Genomic DNA, 23,616 nt, shown 5'->3' on the forward strand with positions numbered 1-23,616 from the left:
TGTTATACAATTTTGATTGTACCATTGTGGACCTCTACATTTCTAATCTTAATCAACCCATTAAATGAATAACCAAAAGATGATGTGACAATTTTTGATTATTGATTATTGGTTAATTTACCACGGATGCTGGGTTTACTCCCCATGCACTATAACAATCTTAAAATTATACAGGTGAAAAGTTGAAATTATTGAATATTTGAGCGAAGGCACTCCCCTCATCCCCATTTGATTAATAGTTTAGGAGCACCTCTTAATACTGGCGGGATGTTTCATGCTGCCGGCAAACAAAATTTAGAGTAGCACTATTGGTACCGACGGGGTCTGTACCGAAATCGTAGGGATGGTCGTGTTGGGCCGTCTCCGGGCACCGGATGACTGATTCGAGCCGTCCAAAAATTCTAAAAAAAAAAACGAGAGGGCTTTCGCGGGAATCAACGGCATCCGAGGTGTGTAGGGTGCTTGATTCGAGCACCCCTTTTCGTGTATATATGTTTCGTTTTTATTTATTTATAATTTTTTGACGGCTCGGAGCGACAGTCCCTACGATTTCGGTATCGATGGGGTCGGTATCAATATCATTTTCCCAAAATTTATAGGCAGGACACAAAAGCTCACATTTGTTGGTTAGTTGGAAAGCAATAGACAATGAATCTTAGGGCTGCAAACGAGCCGAGCCGAGCCGAGTTTTAGAATGTTCGAGCTCGGCTTACCAAAAATTTAGTCGGCTCGAGCTCGGCTCGAGCTCGTGACGAGCTGCAGAACTCGAGCTCGAGCTCGGCTCGAGAAGTATTTACAGAGCTTGAGCTCGGCTCGTTTATGAAACAAATATATATAAAAATATATATAAATAAATATAAATATGTAAAAAAAATATATAAATATATATAATATAATCGAGCTCGCGAGCCAATTCGAGCCGAGTTTCGACTAACTCGAGCTCGGCTCGTTTATGAAACGAGCCCAGGACTCGAGCTCGAGCTTGTTCGTTTTTGTCTCGAACCGAGCCGAGCCGAGCCGTTATCGAGCCGAGCTCCGAGCGGCTCGCGAGCGGCTCGGATCGTTTGCAGCCCTAACAATGATCCACGTAACTAGTCGCAATCAACCATTTGCAGGAGTATCACTCGAGCAATGCCGCATGATTATCCGACCTATTCATATTTGGGGAAAAAGATGTATCTTTTTGTATATGATCTAACTTTTCAAAGAAGTGATTGGGAATAATTGCGCGTTTGCAATAATTTATTTTTATTTTGCAAATTTTGAGATTCTATTTTTAGAATCGATTTGAAGTATTTATACGAATTTCGAAAACCTAAAGAAGGAATAAAATTCCGAAAATCCAAAAGCTAGCTTTTGATGCTTTTCGGATGAGATTTATTATAGTACTTATTAAATTTTACAGAAGGTGATTAATTTTTCAGCCTTTCGAAGTAAACATTGCTAGCTTTTACTATTACTTAATCTTAATTTCACACTATTAAATCTAAAGTCTCATCCACAACTGTGACAAACACGCTCTAACACACATATTTTGAGCTCCCAAACCCTAACTTTTTCCCCATTTTTTAGAAGGGAAAATGACAGCCAAGGATGTATTTGTCATTTTCTCTTTTTAGAAACACAAAGCCCACTGTGTTATAGCCAGAGGCTAGCCCAAATACAAATGGACCGTATGCAGATAAAGAAGCCCAATAAAGGCCCTCATGCTTTTCGGATTGGCCCAAATTATATTCTGCCGTTTTGGACCATGGGAAAATGACGGGCCAATGACGTGTTTTGATAATTAATACTCCCTCCGTCCCACTTTGTTCTGCCTGTTTCCTTTTTTGGACGTTCTAAAAAATTATCTATATCTCACAATCTATAATATTTTATATATTCAATATGGATCTTGTTTGATAGATCTCAATTTATTTTATTAAACAAAGTTTTCGAAATCATAAAAAATATTATAGATTGTGAGATATAGACAATTTTTTGGGATGTTCCAAAAAGGAAACAGGCGGAACAAAGTGGGACGGAGGAAGTACCTAATAAGAACTTTTTCAGCTTTAACAAATATTCTTAGTACGTCTTTAACGGGTATTAATTATCAAAACACAGGGCTTAACAAAAAATTCATCCTTTTTATATAAAACTCTATTAACCTTGTTTTTTAATATTACGAGAGCATCTTGATGGACGTATTAAAATTTAAAAATGGTTCGTTGACTATAAAGCCTGCACATGGGTATTTAAAATTTTAATCGGTAGCATAACGTGATTGTTAAATTCGAATAGCGCAGACTTTGCTTTTGTGGTGACATTTTGTGAAAATTACTTGTAGCTCGATGTCATTCTCAAGTTTTTTTCTTGTCGCCCATATATAAGCTTCAACGAATGGAATTTGATGTCGGATTGAATTATATTAAAATGGAATTGTCAATGAATTTAGCAAAACTGCTAGCGTAGATCATAATCATGTGCTATGCCCACAACATCCAATTAGGCTATTTAAATACGAGGAAAAGATTTAATATGATGTTGTAAGATATTTATCACATATTTTTAAATTCAAGGATTTTTTTTGTACTGCTTACAATCATACGTAGTGTTTTTAAAATATCTCGTATTATATATGTCGCAGAAAAGTAGCTTCATTTTAAAATTTGAAGTCTCTGGACTCTCAACATCATTTGTATGTTACCTGAAAATAATTATCATTTTAAAAATAGAATTAAGCACCAGAGTTTTGACACCAATAAAAATTGTTTCGGCATTATCATTTTCCTATTTTAAAACTATCAATAGTATAAATATATCACCCCTAATTTATATACTACCACAAGTAAAATCAAAGCTATAAGAAATAAAAAAATCCAAAAGTATTGTAAAAATTAATTTTTTTTAACTACAGTCAATATTTGTGAGAAAATGTAGTTTTAATATTTTATTTTACATCGTTAAAAAGATTTCATTTATCAAGCAAGATGCAAGATTCATATTGTAATTATTATTTTTATTTTAATACGTCCGTTATTTGTTTTTTCCGTCTCTCCCCCTCTCTCTGTCTTATGAAACTGGATCGATTTTGATTTCTCCTCTCCTGAGAAAAAACCTTCCATTTCCTACGACTTCCCTAGTTCCTTGGTAGCAAAACCCTAGTTTGCTGCCAAGGCCAAATTCATTTTCATTGAATCTCAATTCAGCAACATCTCAATTCGGTTTCGAAGGGTCCCAAGACCATGTTTTGACTACAAACCCTAACCGTTCCTCCTTCCGATCCAACGATGCCGAACAAGTTCATTCATACATTTTTCGAAGGCAATAAAAGTCTCAAGGCAAAAGAATCAGATCTTCTTTCCTTTACAGGTATCGCCCGGCTCGGTCTAATTTTCATGCATTACGACATCTGTTTGATGATACACTCGATGTGAATTTTGCATCTGCTGAAAGCCAAACGTTCGTGTTTCGGTGCGGGTAAGCTGGCCCGGACACCTGAGTTATAAAAAGAAACACGCTCGTTTTTTTGGGTTAGAAGTTGTTTTTTGAGTGACCCTGTAGATTACTTATAGAGGATGCAAAAGTGAGAGAGGGTTTTTGGGTGGGTAATTCAATAAGTCAAATACGCTTTTTTCGTTGTCCTTTGATTGGAATTAGGTAAAGGAAATGGCAAGGAGTAGAGGGTGGAGGGAGGAACAAGAGAAGTCTCCGGGTTCGATAACTAAGGACTCCTCCATTGGACTTTTGAGGCTTATTATAGTTTTGATCATATTTGTTGCGGGTGTGGTTATTGGGTTGAGTTCGAGTTCGCATATTGATCGGCATTTTAGCTTACCGGAAGATCAATTGTACAAGAATTATGCAATGGCTCCTATGCCGGCTAGTACTACCAGTATTAAGAACTGTAGCGTTGTTTCGAAATGCGAGAAGGAGGATTGCTTAAGCATGGATAGCTTTCTTAGTCCAAAGAATCTGACGCATGGTATGTCAGACGACCAGCTGTTTTGGAGAGCTTCTTTGATGCCGAAGAAGGCAGAGTACCCTTATGATAGAGTGCCTAAAGTGGCGTTTATGTTCTTGACAAGGGGTCCGCTTCCAATGTTGCCGTTGTGGGAGAGGTTCTTTAAGGGCCACGAGAAGCTATTTTCGATCTATGTGCATGCACTCCCAGGATACGAGCTTAATGTATCGAATACATCTGCTTTTTATGGACGTCAAATCCCTAGTCAGGTATGTATCACTTGAATATGAATCTTCTTGTTAAGTTTCTTTGACCATGTTACATGAACATTTGCGCTGATGGTACTACTCATTGAGTTAATCGAGATATGTATTTAGACTTTCAATTTGGATATTTTGGTTTAAGTTATCTGAAATGCTTTTTATGCAAGTGATGGATTTAGCTTATCAATCGAACCCATCTGCTAGAATACGTATAGTGGAATATATGGCAGACGAGCCAAGTTAGCTATTTGGATGGGAGAAGTGATTTATTTCCTAATGTTCCTAGTTGTAAGACAACACTTACCTTCACATCAACAACACTTAACTTCATCAATTGACATCTCGGGTTGAGGTTCTAATCTGCAGTAAGAAGGTTGTGAATTGCTACTGCACTTTCTGAATTACTATATAATAAGAGAAAATGTGAAGACAAATAAATACGAGTACTGAAAACTCCCAAAGAAAGGAAAACGGAAGCATTAAACACCAATTTCTTGTGATATTTTGTTTAGTCAAACGCATAGCGGATACTCTAGGACCAGTTGGGCGGGGACACGTTGAGGACACATTAGGAGGTGAAATTCAGTATTAAAAAGTTGTCTTAGAGTCAAAATTTCTATTATTTAGAGTCTCGGATACTCTCATTTGATGATTCTTGATTTATATATTTATAATGTATAATGCTCTCTGTGTGTTTTTTACATTTTAATCGGATAGAAACAATGTTCTTGACTTTCATATTTATTCCAAGGATACATATATAATTTCATATTTTATGATTGACGCGTCCCTAATGTGTCTGGGTCCTAGTTTATCGAGAAATGATGTGTCCACTTGTTGTGTCATCTCTCACGTCTGCATCTGTGCTTCTTAGCCCTGAGCCACACACTATAAGGCCTATGCGCCAACTTTTCTCCGAGTGAATGATTGCGATTTCGAAGAATTTGGTAAATAAGCTTTGCCTGAATTATCTCTTGGCAATGTCAAACTGATTTGTGTGCTGCTGTTGTTTTCTACACTGTTGTGGAACCACTTTGTTAGTGACTATTTGTTAAGGGTCGGGTATAATGGGTATGGATCTAACCTAAGAAAAGCATGAACATAACTACGGTCCTTTCCCGTATCAAACTTTTAATTTTAAGCAAAGGCTTTTCAACCCCTTCAAAGCATCGCCAGTTTCTTGCACGCCAAATAATCCACATCTAACAAAGAGAGATCATGGCCCAACCTTGCTGCTTCCTCCTTCTTCCCACTTTAGCACCTTTCCAAGCAATTAAGAGTTCCATCACAGTCCTTGATAAGACCCATTTCATACCAAACCAGGAGAAAACCAAAGTCCAAAGCTCTAAACCAAATTGTATTTTGGTTACAATTTTCACTGCTCAAAATTAATACAGTAAATAAGAATGAGGAGCATCATCTGGAATCAAATCTGTATTTATAGTTTATAAGTGGTTAATCACCTACTCTTGGGTAAGGGTATGAGATGAGTTTCTGACTTTTTTAGCTGGACATTGACCAAGAAAGCATGTTGAGTATATTAAAGTTCATCCTTCATCGTAGAACGTTACATGAACCTCTTGTATCATGCATGAAATGCTCTTTGGCACCTATAAGCATCATCTACCTCAGTTACAAAATGCAAGTGTGTACTAATAATATGAATACTTTACCGTGTCTCGGTGCATCCAACCTGAGAATTAGATGAATCCAACACTTTGCATACGTGTATCCGACACCTGCCCTCAAGTTTATGTGACACAGTTGATTGTTCTTTGGTAATTTTTTTGTATGTGACTTAGGCATGGGTGTAAAACTGGACTCCTATAATTTTTTGGTGATTCTTCGTAGGCATGGGTGTAAAACTGGACTCCTATAATTTTTTGGTGATTCTTCTTCATTTTGTGATCAATATTAATGAACCCTCCCATGACCATCTCTCGTATTTTGCATGCTTTCTTGTTTCATTTGAGTTTAGACTGTCTGAACATTTCCTGCTATAGTATTTACCAGTTGCAATCTTTCATCTGCAATGATCTTTCACCTTTCAGCATGTTGAATGGGGGACGGTATCATTGTTTGATGCAGAGAGGCGGCTTCTAGCCAATGCTCTGCTCGATTTCTCCAACGAGCGGTTTGTGCTTCTCTCAGAGAGCTGCATTCCCATTCAGAACTTCCCCACTGTGTACCAGTACCTCACCAGATCCTCCCACAGTTTCGTGGAGTCATACTATAATCCCTCCAAAGATGTGCGGGGCAGATACAGCCGTTGGATGTGGCCCACTATTAGACCGTCAGACTGGCGGAAAGGGTCCCAGTGGTTCGAAGTCAACCGTGTTTTGGCTGCTATAATAGTCTCAGATACCAAGTACTACTCCATTTTTAGAAAGTATTGTACACCCTCTTGCTACCCGGATGAGCACTACATTCCGACTTTCCTCCACTTGTTCTATGGATCCCTTAATGCGAACCGGACCGTGACGTGGGTTGATTGGTCAATTAGGTCCCCACATCCAGCGGCCTTTGGGAAAGCAAATGTTACTGAACATTTTGTACAGTTGTTAAGGAATAATGGGACTTTATGTTCGTATAATTCGGTGAAAACATCTGTTTGCTACCTATTTGCTAGGAAGTTTGAACCTAGTGCACTGGAGTCCTTGCTCAACCTCAGCCCATCAGTGATGAAATTTTGAGACTTTATTTTGGGAGAGAATGTTTTTCGTTTTCAACTTTTCTTGCAGTCACCCCATATTTTTTGGTAGGGATTTTTGTGTACCATTGTATGTTTTGGTGGTTTGTCAGTTACAACGTACAGGACATCAGGTAGACAATTGTGTTTCCTCAACCACATTGGGAGGATTGCTTATTTTGGCTGAAACTCTGGTAGAGAAATCTAAACAATTTCAGAAGAAGGAAAACTTCAATGCCATTGCCAAGTTCCATTTTGTGAATTCATCTTCCACTTGCTTTCTTTCCATCTCTGTGTATCTGAACATTATTGCAGCTTGGTTCCAAACAATGTCTCGACAATGGAGGCTCCTGATCCAAAAATTTGCAGAAGAGAACTCCTGTAGTTTATGTATTTGCAGTCTGAAGCAGCGTACAGCTTGCGGTTTGATTTTCGACACAAAAGTTAGAAACTGATTTTCCAACAAGTAAAAGTCTAGCCGCAAAGGATCGAAACACAACAGTTCAATATCCGAGATCTCATTACCTCTGTGGTAAAAAAAAAGAAAGAAAAAAGAAGAAGGTGATCTCATCAACACTTGCATTGGATGGGGTTATTTGCGATTTTCGGAATCTCTGTTTAATGCTGCAATTTTCCGATTCACTTGAATAGAATCGATAATCGGGCGAATATAATGGACCAAGAGATGTTCCCCCGCTTGAAAGTAAATTCAACTACAAGAAGTGTCGTCGATACATCGGACTATCGGAGGTGGCTGCTAGGGCGGCTTGAGGTGGTTGTTAAAAGAAGTCCCTGATGGCCGGCTTCAGGTCTGCTCCTACTCACAGGTTAATAAAGCCATACGATCGATAGCCGTTCATTGTCGAGATGAGATCCAAGCTGTTGAATACGATCCGACTGCTCGAAGGTGCGCACCACTGCATAGCAACCATCCCCCAATTACAAAATAAGGGCCAACTTTTTTTGGGTTCTCATATTGGGAAGAAAAAAAAGGGGCCCAAATTAAAGAGGTCCATTTTGGTAACTAAGGAGGGTTTACAATTATTATTTTTTAGATACTATACATTGAAAATTTTGAATTATAACGAAAATGTGTAAAATTATTTGAATGATATGTGCACAACAGATTTTGTAAAATGACTTTGTGAGAAAAAGTACAGTCAGAACTCAAAAACACATCCATGGGTGACTTTCGAATTATGCATTCTCTAGTTCATCTCTGATAATGTATTTTCGCAAAGGGAAATGATCTTAATACTTCCCTTTTATACATTGGCACTTCATTTTCTTGTCTATTGTTCATTTTTGATTACGCATTCTCCGGTTCATCTCTGATAAATGTTTTTCTGCATAGGCAAATGATTTTTAACACTCCCCTTTTATCCATTTTTCTTATCTTTTATTCATGTTAAATTGCTAAACTACCCTCATCTCTTGAGTCACTTTTTTTGTATATTGAGTACAGTTTGGTATTTTCATTTGAATAAAGACAAGAAAAATGAGTGCTAATAGATAAAATGGGATTGTCAAAAATCATTTTCCTCTGGAAAAATCCATTTCACAATCAGCTCCGTACCAGTCAAAAACCTAAAAAACGTTGCGCAGTCGGATCAAATTGTGGCTCAGCCGTAGAGCTGTTTCTTGGTTATCAAAAACCTAAAAAAAACACAATGCAAAATGCATTATGGGCCGGGCAAAGAAGCCCTAAGGCCGAATTCGGTATCAGAGGCCCAACTCAATGGCTGGATCAAATCAAATTTGGGAAAAAGAATAGAAAGGAAAATGAGAATTTACTCCTCGGGGCTTGTTCTGCGCCCTAATCCCCAAATTGATTTCGCATCATCAGCCGCTGATGATCGCCGAATAGTCTCGTAAATTTGTTGTTGAAATCTCTACTTCCACGGTCACAGAAATTCACGGCGAGAGGCTGCTTTGCTTACTTGTCGGCTCAAAAAAAAAAAAAAAAACTGTTACAATTATAGGGGAGTGGATTTTCAAGGTACGATCCATCTTCTGGTATATAAATATGGTTTTGTATCTTCTGCTGGATAGTTATTTATGTTTGTAGTGGTAATTTGCTGAATGCAAGTGCAAGGATGGTGATTTAGTATCACATTGGGTGTTCTATGGTAGTGGTAGTTTACAACTGAGAATTCAGGACTCCTGAGCGTGACCACGTGGTGCTTCAGTTCCTTTTTTTCACAATGTGTGCAGGAGTCGTGCACTTGGTGGTGGAGTCCACACCATTGTGGGGTGGAGAAAGGGACGTGGAGCGCCACGTGGCCTTGGCGGTGCTCCGGAAGCACTCAATGATTTTTTGTTACTGGCTGTGAGCAGTTTCAAGTAGTGCTTAAATAATTGCATTGCCTTGGTAATATCCGGTGGTTAACCATTTTCGAGGAATTAGTTTGGTCCCATAGAGAAGAATCTTCAATTACCCTATAACTGGATTTTCTTAGAACAATCCACTGGAATGGTATGAGAATTGAGAAGAAACGTGCACTTTTTTACGCATTTCATTGTGGCGTAGATGCCTAGATGGCGTGCCTTCATTATTTACATTACTCGGCATTAATTTGAGTAGTCAAGTTTAGTAAGAATCGAAATTCAAACCATGAGATTGAAGTGTTCATTTCTTCTTCTCTTTTCAATTTTCATTTTTTATTAAGAGGAATTTTTTAATAACATGTTTGCTAAGATGCAGAAAGGTGTAATAATTGCATAACAAATGTAGTACATCTCTAGAAGTTTGGTGATTATGATGCGATACCTTGTGCAATTGGGTTGATATTATAACACCGATATTTTAATATTTTCAGCTGCTTTTACTCATTAGATTGTGCTTTATCCCATGCCTTCTGTTGATGTCTAATAATACTGCTCTAAAGTTATTTTGCTCTCTCAGTAATCATCCATTTTCAATATAGTTATTGGCTTATTGGGACCGAGCTATTTGTTAAAGATTCTAATCATTTTTCTGTCTTTTGGTGACATCTATAGGGCTGAAAATGTTGTTACCTTAGAGTTGGGTAGTTATTAAGAAGTATATGATGTCTGAGGAAGCTGGGGAGATGATGGTGATGTATGATGATCCCTCAGATCAAAGATCTCTGTCTTTGGATGATACAAGTAGCACGGAAGAATCACCAGATGAAACCAGGCTCTCCCTAGAAACCACAAGTGACACAGTTCCTTACATAGGGCAGAGGTTTGGTACTCATGATGCCGCTTATGAATTCTATAGCGAATTCGCCAAGGGGTGTGGCTTCTCAATCCGTCGGCATCGCACAGAAGGAAAAGATGGGGTTGGTAAAGGGCTTACGAGACGCTACTTTGTCTGTCACCGTGCTGGCAACACTCCGGTAAAAAATTCAAATGAAAACAAACCACAAAGAAACCGAAAATCCTCCAGGTGTGGATGCCAAGCGTATTTGCGGATAAGCAAGACAACAGAATTAGGAGCGCCAGAATGGCGTGTTACAGGCTTTGCAAACCACCATAACCATGAACTCTTGGAGCCAAATCAAGTCCGTTTCCTTCCAGCTTACCGCACTATATCGGATACGGATAAGAGCCGGATACTCATGTTTGCCAAGACTGGGATTTCAGTGCAGCAGATGATGAGGCTCATGGAGCTTGAGAAGTGTGTGGAGCCCGGATATTTGCCATTCACTGAGAAGGATGTGAGGAACTTACTTCAATCGTTTAGGAAAGTGGATCCGGAGGATGAGAGCATAGACTTGTTAAGAATGTTCAGAAACATCAAGGACAAAGATCAGAACTTCAGATACGAGTTTACGCTTGATTCAAACAATCGGTTGGAGAACATTGCCTGGTCATATGCTTCATCAGTCCAGTCGTATGAGATCTTTGGCGATGCAGTGGTGTTCGACACAACACATCGCTTGACTGCTTTTGACATGCCACTTGGAATTTGGGTTGGAATGAATAATTATGGCATGCCTTGTTTCTTTGGTTGCGTGCTTTTGCGAGAGGAAAACTTGAGGTCATTCTCTTGGGCTTTGAAGGTAAACAAGTGAAAACATGATATTCTTCCTTGTCAATAAACTAACTGTTGCTCTCAGTTGGTAGGTGTTAATAAGTTCTGGATTCTGATCTTAGGCCATCATCAGCTTGATGAATAATAGCGTGGGTTCATCCAAATTCTTTTTTCTGAGTGGTAGGGATATCATTATTTTTCTCTCCTTTTCCCTTCTCTGAAGATGCATTTGCGGATTTTTTAACTCAAAAAATGTCACGACCCAAAACCTACCTTGGAAGTCGTGACCGGCCAAGCGGATGTTAAGCCGCCGAAGGCCTGCACATATTCTAGTTTAGGGATTTCTCATATATCATTGTCAATTTTAACCATATAAGCAAAGTATGCGGAAGCGTAGAATAAATAACATAATCCCAGAGCTTCTAAGTGTACAAGTATAAAAATTACAACCCATTAGACTACACATGATTCTCCACGGTTATTCTAGCACCTCATTCAGTCCACAACTTGCTATCTACCTTAACCTGAAAAATTGGAAAAGGTTTTCATAAGCCGAAGCTCGGGTGAGAAACGTATACCAAAGTTACAAGTTTAACCATGGAAATACCCCACATTATAAAACAGTTCAAAACAACAATTCAAATATTTCGTTGACCATCCAGTACATGCATTTTAGTCCGTAAGCTCATTTCTTTGGTCCAAGAATGGGCCCTTTTCATTTCATTTCTCTTTCAACTTTTACACTTTTGAGCGATAATAGCATTCAACGGTATTTTTGCTAGTTGGTTGGGGAGCGACCCCATTGAAGAGTGGTAAGATATCATTACCCGGTGATGCCTGGCTGCATCTCCTACCTTATTACTTCATGCCACTAGTATCTTTACCCATCCCCTAGCGCTCGGGACACCATTCGAATGAATCATATTATCACAAGAAAGTGCTAGTAACAATTCCAGTTTCCAAAACATATTGCCATGGTCTAGCCTTTAACTGTAACACATAAGATTTATAAACAAGCCATCGCAAAGTATTTCTATTTAACAACAATAATTAAACCAAGAAAGAAGCTCAAATCCCACATTTTTTTTTGCATATTCAAGCAATGGCATTTTATTCCAAAAATTTAGAAAAGACATGTAACTAAGGTATGCGCAACTCACCTTAATGTTGCGTCTAGCTAACTTGTCGTGAGATTAAACTTTTTTGGGAAGTTTTCACCTAGCATAAAAATATGGACAGCTACTCACAAATTTACTCTTATTTTTAATCTAATTAAAGTTAGATTAGTATCATCATTAGTACTCAGATCGAAGCATAATTCATGTAACTCAACTTAGAGTAAAACTCATAAATTGCGGGCTGTTTTTATAGTTCTAATATGGAAATAATAGTATGTAATTAACCTAAGTCAGTCAACAACAAACGGAAATTTCAAATTAGGCTTTTAAGATCCTACTTTTAGGGCTGATTCCAGTACGGCGGCGAGTCTCGAATTCGAACTCTTTGCCGGAAGGAGTTCTTGCTTGCGTGAAAATTCCAGGGGTTAGGGTGCGACGAACGCAAGAAGAGAAAGAGATACGGTGGAGGGGTGAGAGGGAGTGGCCGGAGTGGTGTCGAGTTGGCCGGCAACCATGGCTGCCGTTTCTCGGCGAGGTGTGTCATGTGCGTGAATGTCCTGTACATATGTGGGTTGTATGTGATTGCCCCAATTCTACTTTCTTTGATATAAGTACTATACATATTATAATATCAATTGCAAATAAATTAGTGAGTGAGAGAGATTACCAAGAAAGACAGTAGATTTCCCCCCATGAAATTGACCGGAACGGCAAGCGGTGGTCTCAGATGGGAGTCTAGGAACAGGAAGCGGTGGTCTCTCTTTACCATTTCCTTTTTATTCTTTAGCTTTGTTTGTCTTTTACATTGCTATATATATATATATATAGCGGTGGAGATATAGGTGAAACAGGTAAAAAAAGTACACTTATTACCTTCTCTTATTGACACGTCATAACATACACCGATTACCTTCTCTTATTGACACGTCATACTTAGCGTTAACGGAACGCGAACTCTGTCCAAACGTGTTTGAATTCTAGTCTCCTAAAAATCCCAAAAATTCAACATAGGCTAATAAAAATATGAGGATTATCACAGCGGTGTCTGATATTAAACTTAAGATTTCAACGTCACGTAATTCGTATCGTGTATCAGATGTAACTTAATTGTCCCATAGTTTTTATGAAATAAATTGAAATCCACATTTTTTTTTGTACCACGATACACTTCACTTAGCCTGCCTTACTATGTGAATTAAATTAGAGTGTCAAGTTCATATTCGGATCACGTGACTAGAATTTTAAAAGTCAAGATTTTACAAAAAAATGCGAAAAATATTATGTGAAATGCTAACAGGCCCCCTTGTGGATGTGCTTGACTGTCAAATTGTTCACTGTTCCCAGTATTCAAATTGGATGGATCACTTTTGGTTGGAATCTATTATAATTGTCGAAAGTAACTTCCTTGCAATTGCACATTGTAATGCTTATTTTCCCCCAAAATTTTCTGCATAATAACTTTTCAACTAAAATTCATGCTGATAGCCTATTTTTGTTTTCGGAAATGCCGCAGGCATTCTTGGGATTCATGAATGGGAAGGCTCCACAAACATTATTAACTGACCAAAATATGTGTCTCAAAGAAGCAATCTCAATGGAGATGCCGGCTACTAAACATGCGCTTTGCATTTGGATGATCGTGGCAAAGTTCCCATCCTGGTTTAATGCTGTTCTTGGGGAGCGTTACAATGAGTGGAAGGCTGAGTTCTATCGACTCTATAATTTTGAGGCGATTGAGGATTTTGAATTAGGGTGGAGAGACATGGTCAATTGCTTTGGGCTGCATACTAACAGGCATATTACCAATTTGTTGGCCTTAAGGTCGCTATGGGCATTGCCATACCTGAGAAGCCATTTCTTTGCAGGGATGACTACAACTGGCCAGTCAAAGTCAATTAACGCTTTCATTCAAAGGTTTTTGAGTGCACAAACCCGGCTCGCACACTTTGTTGAACAAGTATGTTCTCCTATTCTTATTTAAGTGGATCAAATCTGTCAGGTCATATTGTTTGTTTATGGGGATAGACGCATAATGTCTTGCACAATTTTCTCTTTATTCGGACATTATCTAGATTAGCATTTGTTTGCAAAAATTGAAGACACTGATTGACAAAATCGAATTTCGCCCTTAGGCGCACCTTGTTCTCCTTGAGTAATGACGAAAGAGGTATTTGCATGTCTGCTGGTCTCTTTGGCATGTTCAGCTTGCCTGCATGGCAGCTACTGTGCCCTGAGCCCTAGTGTTTGAAATGGTTTCTACGAACTTCAGTTGAAAGAAAAAGTAGTAGTGAACTGATACAGTTACTAATAAGCTAACCATCCGTTGGCGTATCGTAGGATCAAAGCCTCGCACTCCTTGCATGTCCCACATTGACAGGTGGGATGTGATTGTAAATTCTGGCTGAGTTTAAAATTTACCAATAACCACCCTTCGCCTCCTCTTCATCAATCTAATGTTTTATTAATTTTTTTGAGAACAAGCAAGAACATCAACAACGTTAAGTAGGAGAGGGAAGGGACTTTAACTCTAAACCTAAGTGAACTTGGAAAAAGCATCCAACCGCTTGGTCTAACTTCCAAGTTCACTTCATCAATGTTTTTGCGTTTGCACACATTCTCTCTTTAGAGGTATGTGTAATGTAGTGTATTGGATATTATATTCCGTGCTTTATATTAGGGTTCCCTTGAAAATACTTCTGGTTGGGGATTGGGATATATCTTTTCTCTACCTTTGGTGCAGAGGGAGAGGAGGATGTTGGAAGAGAGAAGTGACAGAGGTGAACGGGAGGGAATCCTGAATGATATTTCTAATATCTGTTTTTCTTTGTGCTGTATTTTGTCTTATTTTATATTTGTTGTACATTTTGAATCATTTCATCAAATATACCCATGTCCTGGGCGAGGTGTCTTGTCACAGTAACTTTTCACGTAACCTACGAGATATTGCAGTGAATAAACCCGTGATCTGTAGCCCTACTGTTTGATTATTGTTCTTCCTAAATCATGTAAAACTGTCTGGATTGGAGAAAATTTGCGAATTTGATGCTGTGAATATAAAAGAGAGCGCACTAAAAGTTAGTCACTGTTGCCGCTACACACTGTCATGACTTTTGCGCACAGGTAGCCGTTGCTGTAGATTTTAAAGATCAAGCCGGTGAACAACAAACCATGCAGCAGAACCTCCAAAATATTTGCCTCAAGACAGGGGCCCCAATGGAATCTCATGCCGCAGCGATCCTTACACCTTTTGCTTTTTCCAAGCTCCAAGAACAACTTATTTTGGCGGCACACTATGCCTCGTTCCAGATGGAAGACGGGTTCCTCGTGAGACACCACACGAAGCTCGATGGAGGCAGGAAAGTCTACTGGGTTCCCCGGGAGGGCATTGTAAGTTGCAGCTGCCACCAGTTTGAGTTCTCTGGGATTCTTTGCCGGCACGCCCTTCGTGTCCTGTCTACCGGAAACTGCTTTCAAATCCCAGAAAGGTATCTTCCACTTCGTTGGCGACGAATAAGCATAACCTCCCCAAAGCTCCTTCATTGTGTTCCAAGTGACCATGCAGAAAGAGTTCAGTTGTTGCAGAGTATGGTATCAACTCTCATTACAGAATCAGCGAAGTCAAAAGAGCGGCTTGATATCGCAACGGAACATGTTTCCGTGCTTCTATCTCGGATAAGAGATCAGCCAGTGTTGCCACAAGGTATGAGAGATATCTCCTCCATCCATAGGAATCTTTGAATTTAGTTGACCTATTTATAATCAGTCACAAGCTTTAGAATGGAAAAATGTGGCGATGTCAGGAAGTCAGCTGGTTTTTGTAAGTGCTACAGTTGCCAGATGTTTTCTTTCTCTGTGTAAAAGGGGTGCAAGCTGGCTTCAGGGCTGATCTCCCTTGCGTAGAGTTTTTGTTGTTCTTGTTGAATTCAACACAGTTACCGAGGGGGGATGTGTTTCCTAGGCTGAAGGATTTCACACGGAAGCTGTAATGTAAAGGCATCTATGAAAAAGGTATAATTTTTTTGTCTATATGCATGGTCAAATTTCTCAACTGGAAAGGACAAGGGCAGTTCCAATAATCCTATTCCTGAAACCAATCTACGGGTCAGAGAATACCACCATATGAGGAGCCCTACCACCACATGTACGGTCGGATTTTTCTTTTCCGACAAAATATGCTTTTCCAACTGACCGGATGTTCTCACACCCGACTTCCTTTCGGTCAGCGTTTACCATGAATTTGTGGATTTCTGTTGCCTATTCTTACTTTACCTTTATCTTTTATTGCCCTAGAGGAGAATGCTGTGGTTATCACTGTTGGAGCGCCTTCCGCTGTGGTTGTCTTGTTGGTTCATTGGCCACTTGACAAAAATTCTTACATTAGATCATTTGATATCTTTGAGACATGTTTGATGGTAAGTTCATATGTACCATATGCATACGCTCAATGACAATGCTCTCGTAGATTTGCTCTCATTCATATTGCCCTTTAGTTACTAGAGGAGGTTGGTCCAGACTCCATTAGGCACCCAAAGGCGGAGAAGATAACAATGGTTTGGGCAAATGACTGCCTGGCATGAAACATGTTAAGTAGGCCATAGGATATAAGGTGTTCATTGATTTGGTTCTAACGTGAAGTTGATTTATAGCAAAACCATTCGTTGAATCAAAAGTGAAGCATGCTCTTTTCAAAATGGGAGGGATGGAAATGGAGATGTCCAGGTCCAGATGGTATTCCAGCAGCCTTCCATTGAAATCAATGGCCCCTGGTGGAGCTGCGATCTAATTTTCTTTTCTTCGGTGAGGTTACATGTTGAAGGAGGTACATAAAACCTTCATTCCCAAGGAAAACACCTCTCAGAATGTCCATAATTATCAAGGATCGACCCATTAGCTGATGTTTGTTGTGTATTGTTATGTTTATCTTGTAGATCTCGTCGAGTTCTTCAAGCGTGGAAAAATTGAAGCTCATTGGACACTGATCAATGACTTAACAAAACACATTTATCCTGAAACAAACGGTTCCTATTCGGTGTGCTCAATACATTTGCTTCAAGATAAACTTGTTCCAATAAGTTATCGATATCCAATGAACTTGAATTTTTACGTGCTTGAAGAACTCGACGAGCTCTACAAAATAAGCAATTCCGATTATTGTTGACGGGACTGGACGGAATCAAATTGGACAGGAACTGAGTCCGTACTCAATTCATCCCTTCCATGCAATTGGAAGAGTACTGAACTGGGGATTACCAGTAATAGACGCATTATGTTGTGAATCGTAGCGAAATCAGGGTTTATGATAAAGTCAACAAAGGTTTTATGGTGTTCTACCTTTGCGTAGTCTCGGTCCACAATGGAAGGCTCCACACGTGAGCCTCGTTAGACATGCACGATGGCTTTTCCTTTTTCAAAAAGGTTCGCATCATGTTAAAGATCAACGAGTCCAAGGTGAGGCCCAGAAAGTAGAGTTTGGAGTAGTCTCGAGATGTGGGTCTGGACTAGTTTTAATTTCATTCACAAATAATGGCAATTCAGATTATACTATAAGCAACACCAATTTCTTTTAATATGCAAGGAAAAGATTATTTTTCTACTTACCAAAAAAAGAAGATTATTTTTCTTGTCTTTTACAGTCTAAAATACAACATTGAGTTTTCAGTTTGTCTCACATAAATATATCCATATATTTCTATTAATTAAAAAAAATTCCCGTAACTTAGGAAAAGAAATTACGCACAATACTTTATTGCGAATAGTACAAATAACAAACAAAAGTCAGTACAACCAACAAACAAAAGACGGTAGGCCAATTATTGGCTCAAACAACTTTGCGAGTACACCACGTACACATTCACAGACACTTACACATACTCATATTGTGGGTGAGCCCCACACAGAGTGCACAGTATCCAATGGTACAACTGACGAAGAGGAGACTGTCCAGCTACTGCATTTATCAAGCAACTATGCTAAACACACGTACAAATGAGTAAGAAAATACAAGTACAGAATCAAGAAGAATGGAATAACTTGCCACAGGAGACTCAACACCGCCCATGACCACATCCAAATTAGTAAGGGAAACTCCAGGCTTGCTAATTCTTAAAAGCTCGTTGGGATCGTCTTTTTCTTCATTGGGTTGCATCGCTGTGTGATCTAAAAAAGACAGAGCGTTACGAAATGACATACAAACATGAAGACATCTCTAGTGCCAGTTATGTCAGTCTCAAGAAATAATTTTCTTTAGACGTTACTGTTATGGTAAAGCTTCCAGTTTTCAATAAAACAAGCTTTTTTTTATGATTGTTGAAAAAAAAAAAAAATTCTTGGTGCAGGCATGTGTTTAAAAACTTGGTTTTAAAAGTACCAGAGGGGGTTGCCGGAGGAAAGGAAGACACTGAAGGAGGTGGGAGCGAGGAGTCATTGGAGGGTCATCAAAGGCAGTGGACGAGGTGGGGAAGTCACCAAAAGGGTAATCAGAGGTAGTGGTTTGAAGTTGGACAGATGCAAGAGGGGTTGTCGAAGGGAAGAGAGTCACCAGAGATGGTGGCTGGACGTGCAGGAGTCGTTAGAGGTTAGCCAAAGAGGTGGCTAGCGGAAGGAAACGGTGGCCAGAGGTGGTGGTTAGTGGCGGTGGGGCTATGTTACATGGACTCTTCTGAATGTATTAAGGTACCCATGTTGGACACGCAACACTTTTGGATAAGAGTACTGGATATCTACCCGACATTTGTAGCTTGACGTTCACCTAGGAAGCATATCCAGTGATTGGAATTTATCATAGAGCTATGTATAAAACTCTTGAAATATGCATGAAAAATATATATATGGCTGACCTTCGCCGAGGTGTCCCTGCTTCATAGCGAAACATGTTTGTACAAGAACCCTAACAAACATCACCTCGTCGTTCATATTAGTTTTCATGAACTAATCTTTTTCGAAAGTTTTCCTTTTAAAACATGAGTTCTTTGGCAAAAAAGAAAATCCTTAAAATCAACAACCAAATGACTTTTCTGAAGATCTTGCGAAACAACAAAAAACATCGACATTTGAAAGACGAAACATTACCTGAAGATGCATAATTTCTGAAGCCCTTCTTTGTCCTCTTGATTCTGCCACTGCAATGCTCCCCACCACTGCTCATCTGCTTCGATACTTTCCAGATTAGCTACGTCACCTTTGTTGAAAGGCAATTTACGCAAACCTGGGCACCCGAAGACTTCGAGCTTCTCCAAGGATGGCCACTCCAATGACTCAACGGCACAAATGCTGCTTAATTTTGCCATGTCAATGAGAATCAGTTCCTCGAGTTTCGGCAGTACAGGTAGATTTCCAACAACATCAGCTTCTGGAATTATGTCTTTAACTTCATTGCACTTCTTAATTTTCAAATGCCGGATTCCACAAAGCAATTGAATTGCGCCGGGAGGAAAAACCTCGACCAGAATTTGACAACCGGATAGAACAAGAGTCGTTAATTTGGTTAGAGTTCCAGGTTGAAGTGGTCCTTCCTTCCAAATGCTTTTCAACATGGGCAGATTCCTTACGAACAATTGCTCTAAATTAGGTAGCAACTCACTACCCACTGTATCCATGATGGTTTCAATCGTGTCGCAACTCTCAACATGACAACCTCGGATCTTGTTCATGTTTGTGGTTCCAAAGTCTAATAGCTGCTTGATGTCCTTGTGGTTGACTAAATCAAATCCCTCGGCTTCTGCAAGGACCTCAAGAATTGGATTATTGCTACCAACACCGTTGCAATACTTGACATACTTTTTATATATAACGAAGTTTGGATTCTGTTCCAAGTTTTGGCAACCGATGAAAAAACGGAACGGCCCAATTCTTCTGACCACTTTCCACCAACTCCTCCTGATATAAATTAGAAGAATTCTCGCATCTGGAACGCGGATACGGACAGTCATAGGTGCAACCTCTATGACATCTACAATCGTATTGGGAAAGCAAACCCTTAGTCTCTTGAATTTTCGCAAAGTAGCGACTTCTTTCATTATATTCTCTACCACCTCATAAGTCAACTGCTGGGGAGATTTCACATCAATGACCAATTCTTCCAATCTAGAAAGTTTTGAAATCATGTCGTAGTTGAAACTCAAGTCTTGAGCGTCATTTCCGTTTCCAAATGATACCCACAAGCGCTTTAAGAAGATCACCTTCTCAATGTGTGGTGGTATATTAGTGATTCCACTCCCATGAATATCAAGTGATTCAAGATGAACAAGTTCCCCGATGTGAGAAGGGAGCTCCACCAATTGTTCGCAATTGCTGAGGTCTAGGACTTTGAGGCTGATCAAGATTGAAAGACATGATGGTAATGACGTGATACCAGTATGAGATAAATCCAACACTCGAAGATTTATCATATGCTCAAAGAATGCTGGAGGGATGTTTTCCAGACCTAAATTCTTCTGTAGGAATAGGGTGGAAAGCATGCTACAATCCGGGGAATCGGGCAATCGATCCAACTCATTGTCACCCAAGGAGATCCTCTTCTTCTCCCTCCAGGATTCCTCATCCGGGGGCTCTCTTAGTTCTTTGTTAGTTTCAACCAAATGTTTACATTCAGGATAACCTTCTGATATGTATAGTGCCACCCGTCGGATGAATTTATGCATGGTAACATGATAATCACTCTTACCTTCCTCAAGCAACGACACATTCTTTAGGTGACTCAATACTAAATCCCCAATCACGACACGCACCTTTCTCGCGTCATTGCCATTGCCAAGAAGATCTTCTGCTTCCCAACACCCCAACAAAGAATCTATGTTGATCTCGCTATTCTCGGGATATAATGCACCATACAGGAAACATATCTTATACCGATCATCACCCAACTCATTAAAACAAAATCTCAACAATTCATAAATTTCCTTAATGCCTCCGCATTCTTGACTAGGCCACATCCTCCAACTATCCAGTCCATCACTCCAAAGGATTTCAGTGTTCTTCAATTTGAAAGTATTTGCCACTTTTTCAATCAAGAGCGGAAGTCCACAACACTCTCTGCACACTCGCCATGCAAGTGGTCCGATTCTTAGATCTTCAATAAGTTTTTTGCTTCCTAAAACATTTTGAAACATCTTCCATGCCTCATCAGGAGACAAATATGCCACCTTAACCGCCTTGTCCGCCATTGAGTTACAAACCTGACGCAACCTAGTTGTCAATACTATCTTGCTGCCATTGTCGCTAAAAGGAATCCCAATTTCATTTAAATTGAGATATTCTTTGACATCATCCAAAAGGAGCAAGAACTTCTTTCCCTTCAACTCAGTAGATATTCTTTGGGCAACTTCATCGGCATTGCTAGTTTTTGCCATTGTTAGTTTCAGTCTTCGCGCAATAGTGCGTTGTAGATGTTTTCTTTTTAGATTTTCATTGCCCCCCTCTTTTGATACCGTGAGCCAGATGACGAAGTCAAACATCGTGGCAACTTGATCATGGTTATTCAAGTTGAGCATTACGGTAGTTTTCCCAATCCCCACAGTCCCATGGATACCAATAACATTAACCTCGTATCTTTTCAACCAATCCAATATCTTCTCTAGTGGCTTTCGAAGTGTTTCATATTTCCTGATATCTGGCCCCTTCCTCTTTACGATAGATTCTGGTGCGCGATCTACCAACATTTTGCCCTTGATATCATTGCTCTCTTGCAAAAGATTGATTACTTTCTCGTGCATCAGTTTCATCTCTTCTCTAAAATCCGGATATGAAAAAATTGACCAGAGAGATGTCTCTTCTTTGCTTTGATTGTTATATTGGGCTATTAAATCTTTCGCCCGATCTTCAATCTCCATCACCCTGTGTACCCATTCCATGTATGTTCTAGATGGCACCCTCATCTTATTCTTCTCTACGTCAATCTCAAAATCCTTCCTTACAGAACCTAGAACTTGTACTGCTTCATTCAAATTATCACAAATCTCCTCTGGATTGTCCGAAAGTGAGACTTTGAGAGTATCCCAAAATGCCTGCTTAGCTTCGGAAACAGCCTGCACTAACCCTGCTGTTGCCCCTACTACACCGGTAACTGCTCCTATTGTAGCAAACGGGTCAGCCATCAAGAAACTGAGAACTCGTAGTGGAAGACCTGGAAGAAGCAAATTTAGAGAAAACCTTAGTAAGAATGGACTAACTGCAGTACTGTACGAGCTACTGTAAATAACTCATGCTCAGCTCAAATATTTCTTTTATTGGTCAATTAATTCATGGAAAACCAAAACCCAATTACAGGCTCGAAGGGGCATCCCCCGAGAAAAGAAACAACCAACACAACAAAGCTAAGGTCTATGTAGCACGGACACGGACACGACACGGACACGCAAATTTTCAGAAAATGGGGGACACAACACAATGGGGTACACGTTATATATATACATATATCAAAAATTTAAAAAACATTCAAATAAGATAAAAGTTTAATAATATCATAACCGGATAGCCCTAAATCTGATCACACAGAGAGAGAGAGAAAGAGAGAACACGTTGAAACACAAAGAGTGTCCTGAAAGTGTCCCTAAAGCGTACACTTTGATTCATTTTAAAAGTTTTTATAATTGCATTTTTACCCTCAAAGTGTCCTGAAAGTGTTCGTAAAGTGTCGGACCCAAAATATTGGGAAAAAAACAGGATACTATGGGAGAAGTGTCGGACACGTGTCGGGAGCATGTCCTGCGCGCGTCCATGTCCGACACCGGTACGTCGCTTCTGCCGGAGTGTCGGTGCTACATAGGCCAAGGTCAAAAGACCAACAACCAGAAAACAGAAACAATGACCAAAAAACACCAAGCACCAAGCTGGGCCTATAAGGAACATCATCGTCAGAAGGGCAAAGAAAAAAGTCAGAAAGGAGCAAACACGATTGGGGAAATGTGTCATTCCTTAAACAACTTATTATTGTCAATTCTCTGGGTGTTCTTCCAAGTACTTATTCATGACCTTGAGTCATTCTCTACCTTGGCAGTTACATAGTCAATCTCAACACACTTATGTTGGCAAATCCTACCATTCCTTTCTCCCCCATCGATGATATAAGATTTCAGCTATAGATATTTTAAAACTAGTGTAAAGAAGGCTTCCCCTCTTCCCCCCATGTTGTTTGGCCCACTCGTGTCAAATATCGTATCACAGACAACGCAGCACATTTGTTATCGTGATTGAAGATGCATAGAGGGGTAGGATTAGGACAATTCTTACTTTAAGGAAAAAAAAAAAAACTTCCAATTCAATCTTATTTCACCTCTGTTGATTCTGTATTCAGACTCTAACAAAATGTGTGCACTTAGAGCCGTAAACGAACCGAGCAGCTCGCGAGCTTGGTTCGGCTAGTTAAGGCTCGACTTGGCTCGGCTCATTTAGTAAACGAGCTGAGCTCGAGTTTTCGGCTTGTTTACTCGGCTCGTTCGACAAAAGCTCGGCTCGTTAAGGGAGAATCGACTCGATTAAAGAGTCTCGTTTAGTAAATGACTAAGTTCGGCTCGTTAAAGGCGGGGCTCGTTAAGTCTCGAGCCAAGCTCGAGTTTTTGGCTCGTTTACACCAAAGTTTGGTTTGGCTCGGCTCGTTTACACCC

General features: G+C 39.6%; 3 protein-coding genes across 7 annotated transcripts in view; 2 read left to right on the forward strand and 1 right to left on the reverse strand.

Annotated features, from left to right (window-relative positions):
* Positions 1-2,997: 2,997 nt before the first annotated feature.
* LOC131306365 (glycosyltransferase BC10-like) lies at positions 2,998-7,160 on the forward strand. Its single transcript, XM_058332563.1, has 2 exons — positions 2,998-4,215; positions 6,261-7,160. The coding sequence occupies exons 1-2, from the start codon at positions 3,652-3,654 to the stop codon at positions 6,900-6,902; spliced, it is 1,206 nt and encodes a 401-aa protein (XP_058188546.1). The 5' UTR covers positions 2,998-3,651; the 3' UTR covers positions 6,903-7,160.
* A 1,597-nt stretch (positions 7,161-8,757) lies between these two features.
* LOC131306364 (protein FAR1-RELATED SEQUENCE 11) lies at positions 8,758-16,042 on the forward strand. 2 transcript variants are annotated; one of them, XM_058332560.1, is made up of 5 exons: positions 8,758-8,897; positions 9,899-10,926; positions 13,530-13,973; positions 15,137-15,716; positions 15,817-16,042. In XM_058332560.1, the coding sequence occupies exons 2-5, from the start codon at positions 9,946-9,948 to the stop codon at positions 15,900-15,902; spliced, it is 2,091 nt and encodes a 696-aa protein (XP_058188543.1). In that variant the 5' UTR covers positions 8,758-8,897; positions 9,899-9,945; the 3' UTR covers positions 15,903-16,042. The 2 variants fall into 2 exon arrangements, with proteins under 2 accessions (XP_058188543.1, XP_058188544.1); XM_058332561.1 differs by having other exon boundaries at positions 15,137-16,042.
* A 1,690-nt stretch (positions 16,043-17,732) lies between these two features.
* Positions 17,733-23,616, reverse strand: part of LOC131306372 (probable disease resistance protein At4g27220) — an 86,974-nt gene continuing 81,090 nt past the window's right edge. For 2 of the 4 annotated variants that reach the window (XM_058332574.1, XM_058332573.1), the window contains exons 2-3: positions 19,085-22,136; positions 17,733-18,172 (exon numbers count right to left, since the gene is read on the reverse strand). In XM_058332574.1, coding sequence (XP_058188557.1) covers positions 18,148-18,172; positions 19,085-22,107 — 3,048 coding nt within the window. In that variant the 5' untranslated portion in view covers positions 22,108-22,136 and the 3' untranslated portion in view covers positions 17,733-18,147. Of the gene's footprint in view, positions 18,173-18,326; positions 18,765-19,084; positions 22,137-23,616 lie in introns of those variants that run through there. The other 2 variants (XM_058332575.1, XM_058332576.1) reach the window with 2 other exon arrangements.

Source organism: Rhododendron vialii, chromosome 11a, assembly GCF_030253575.1.
Source record: "Rhododendron vialii isolate Sample 1 chromosome 11a, ASM3025357v1".
NCBI lineage: Eukaryota > Viridiplantae > Streptophyta > Magnoliopsida > Ericales > Ericaceae > Rhododendron > Rhododendron vialii.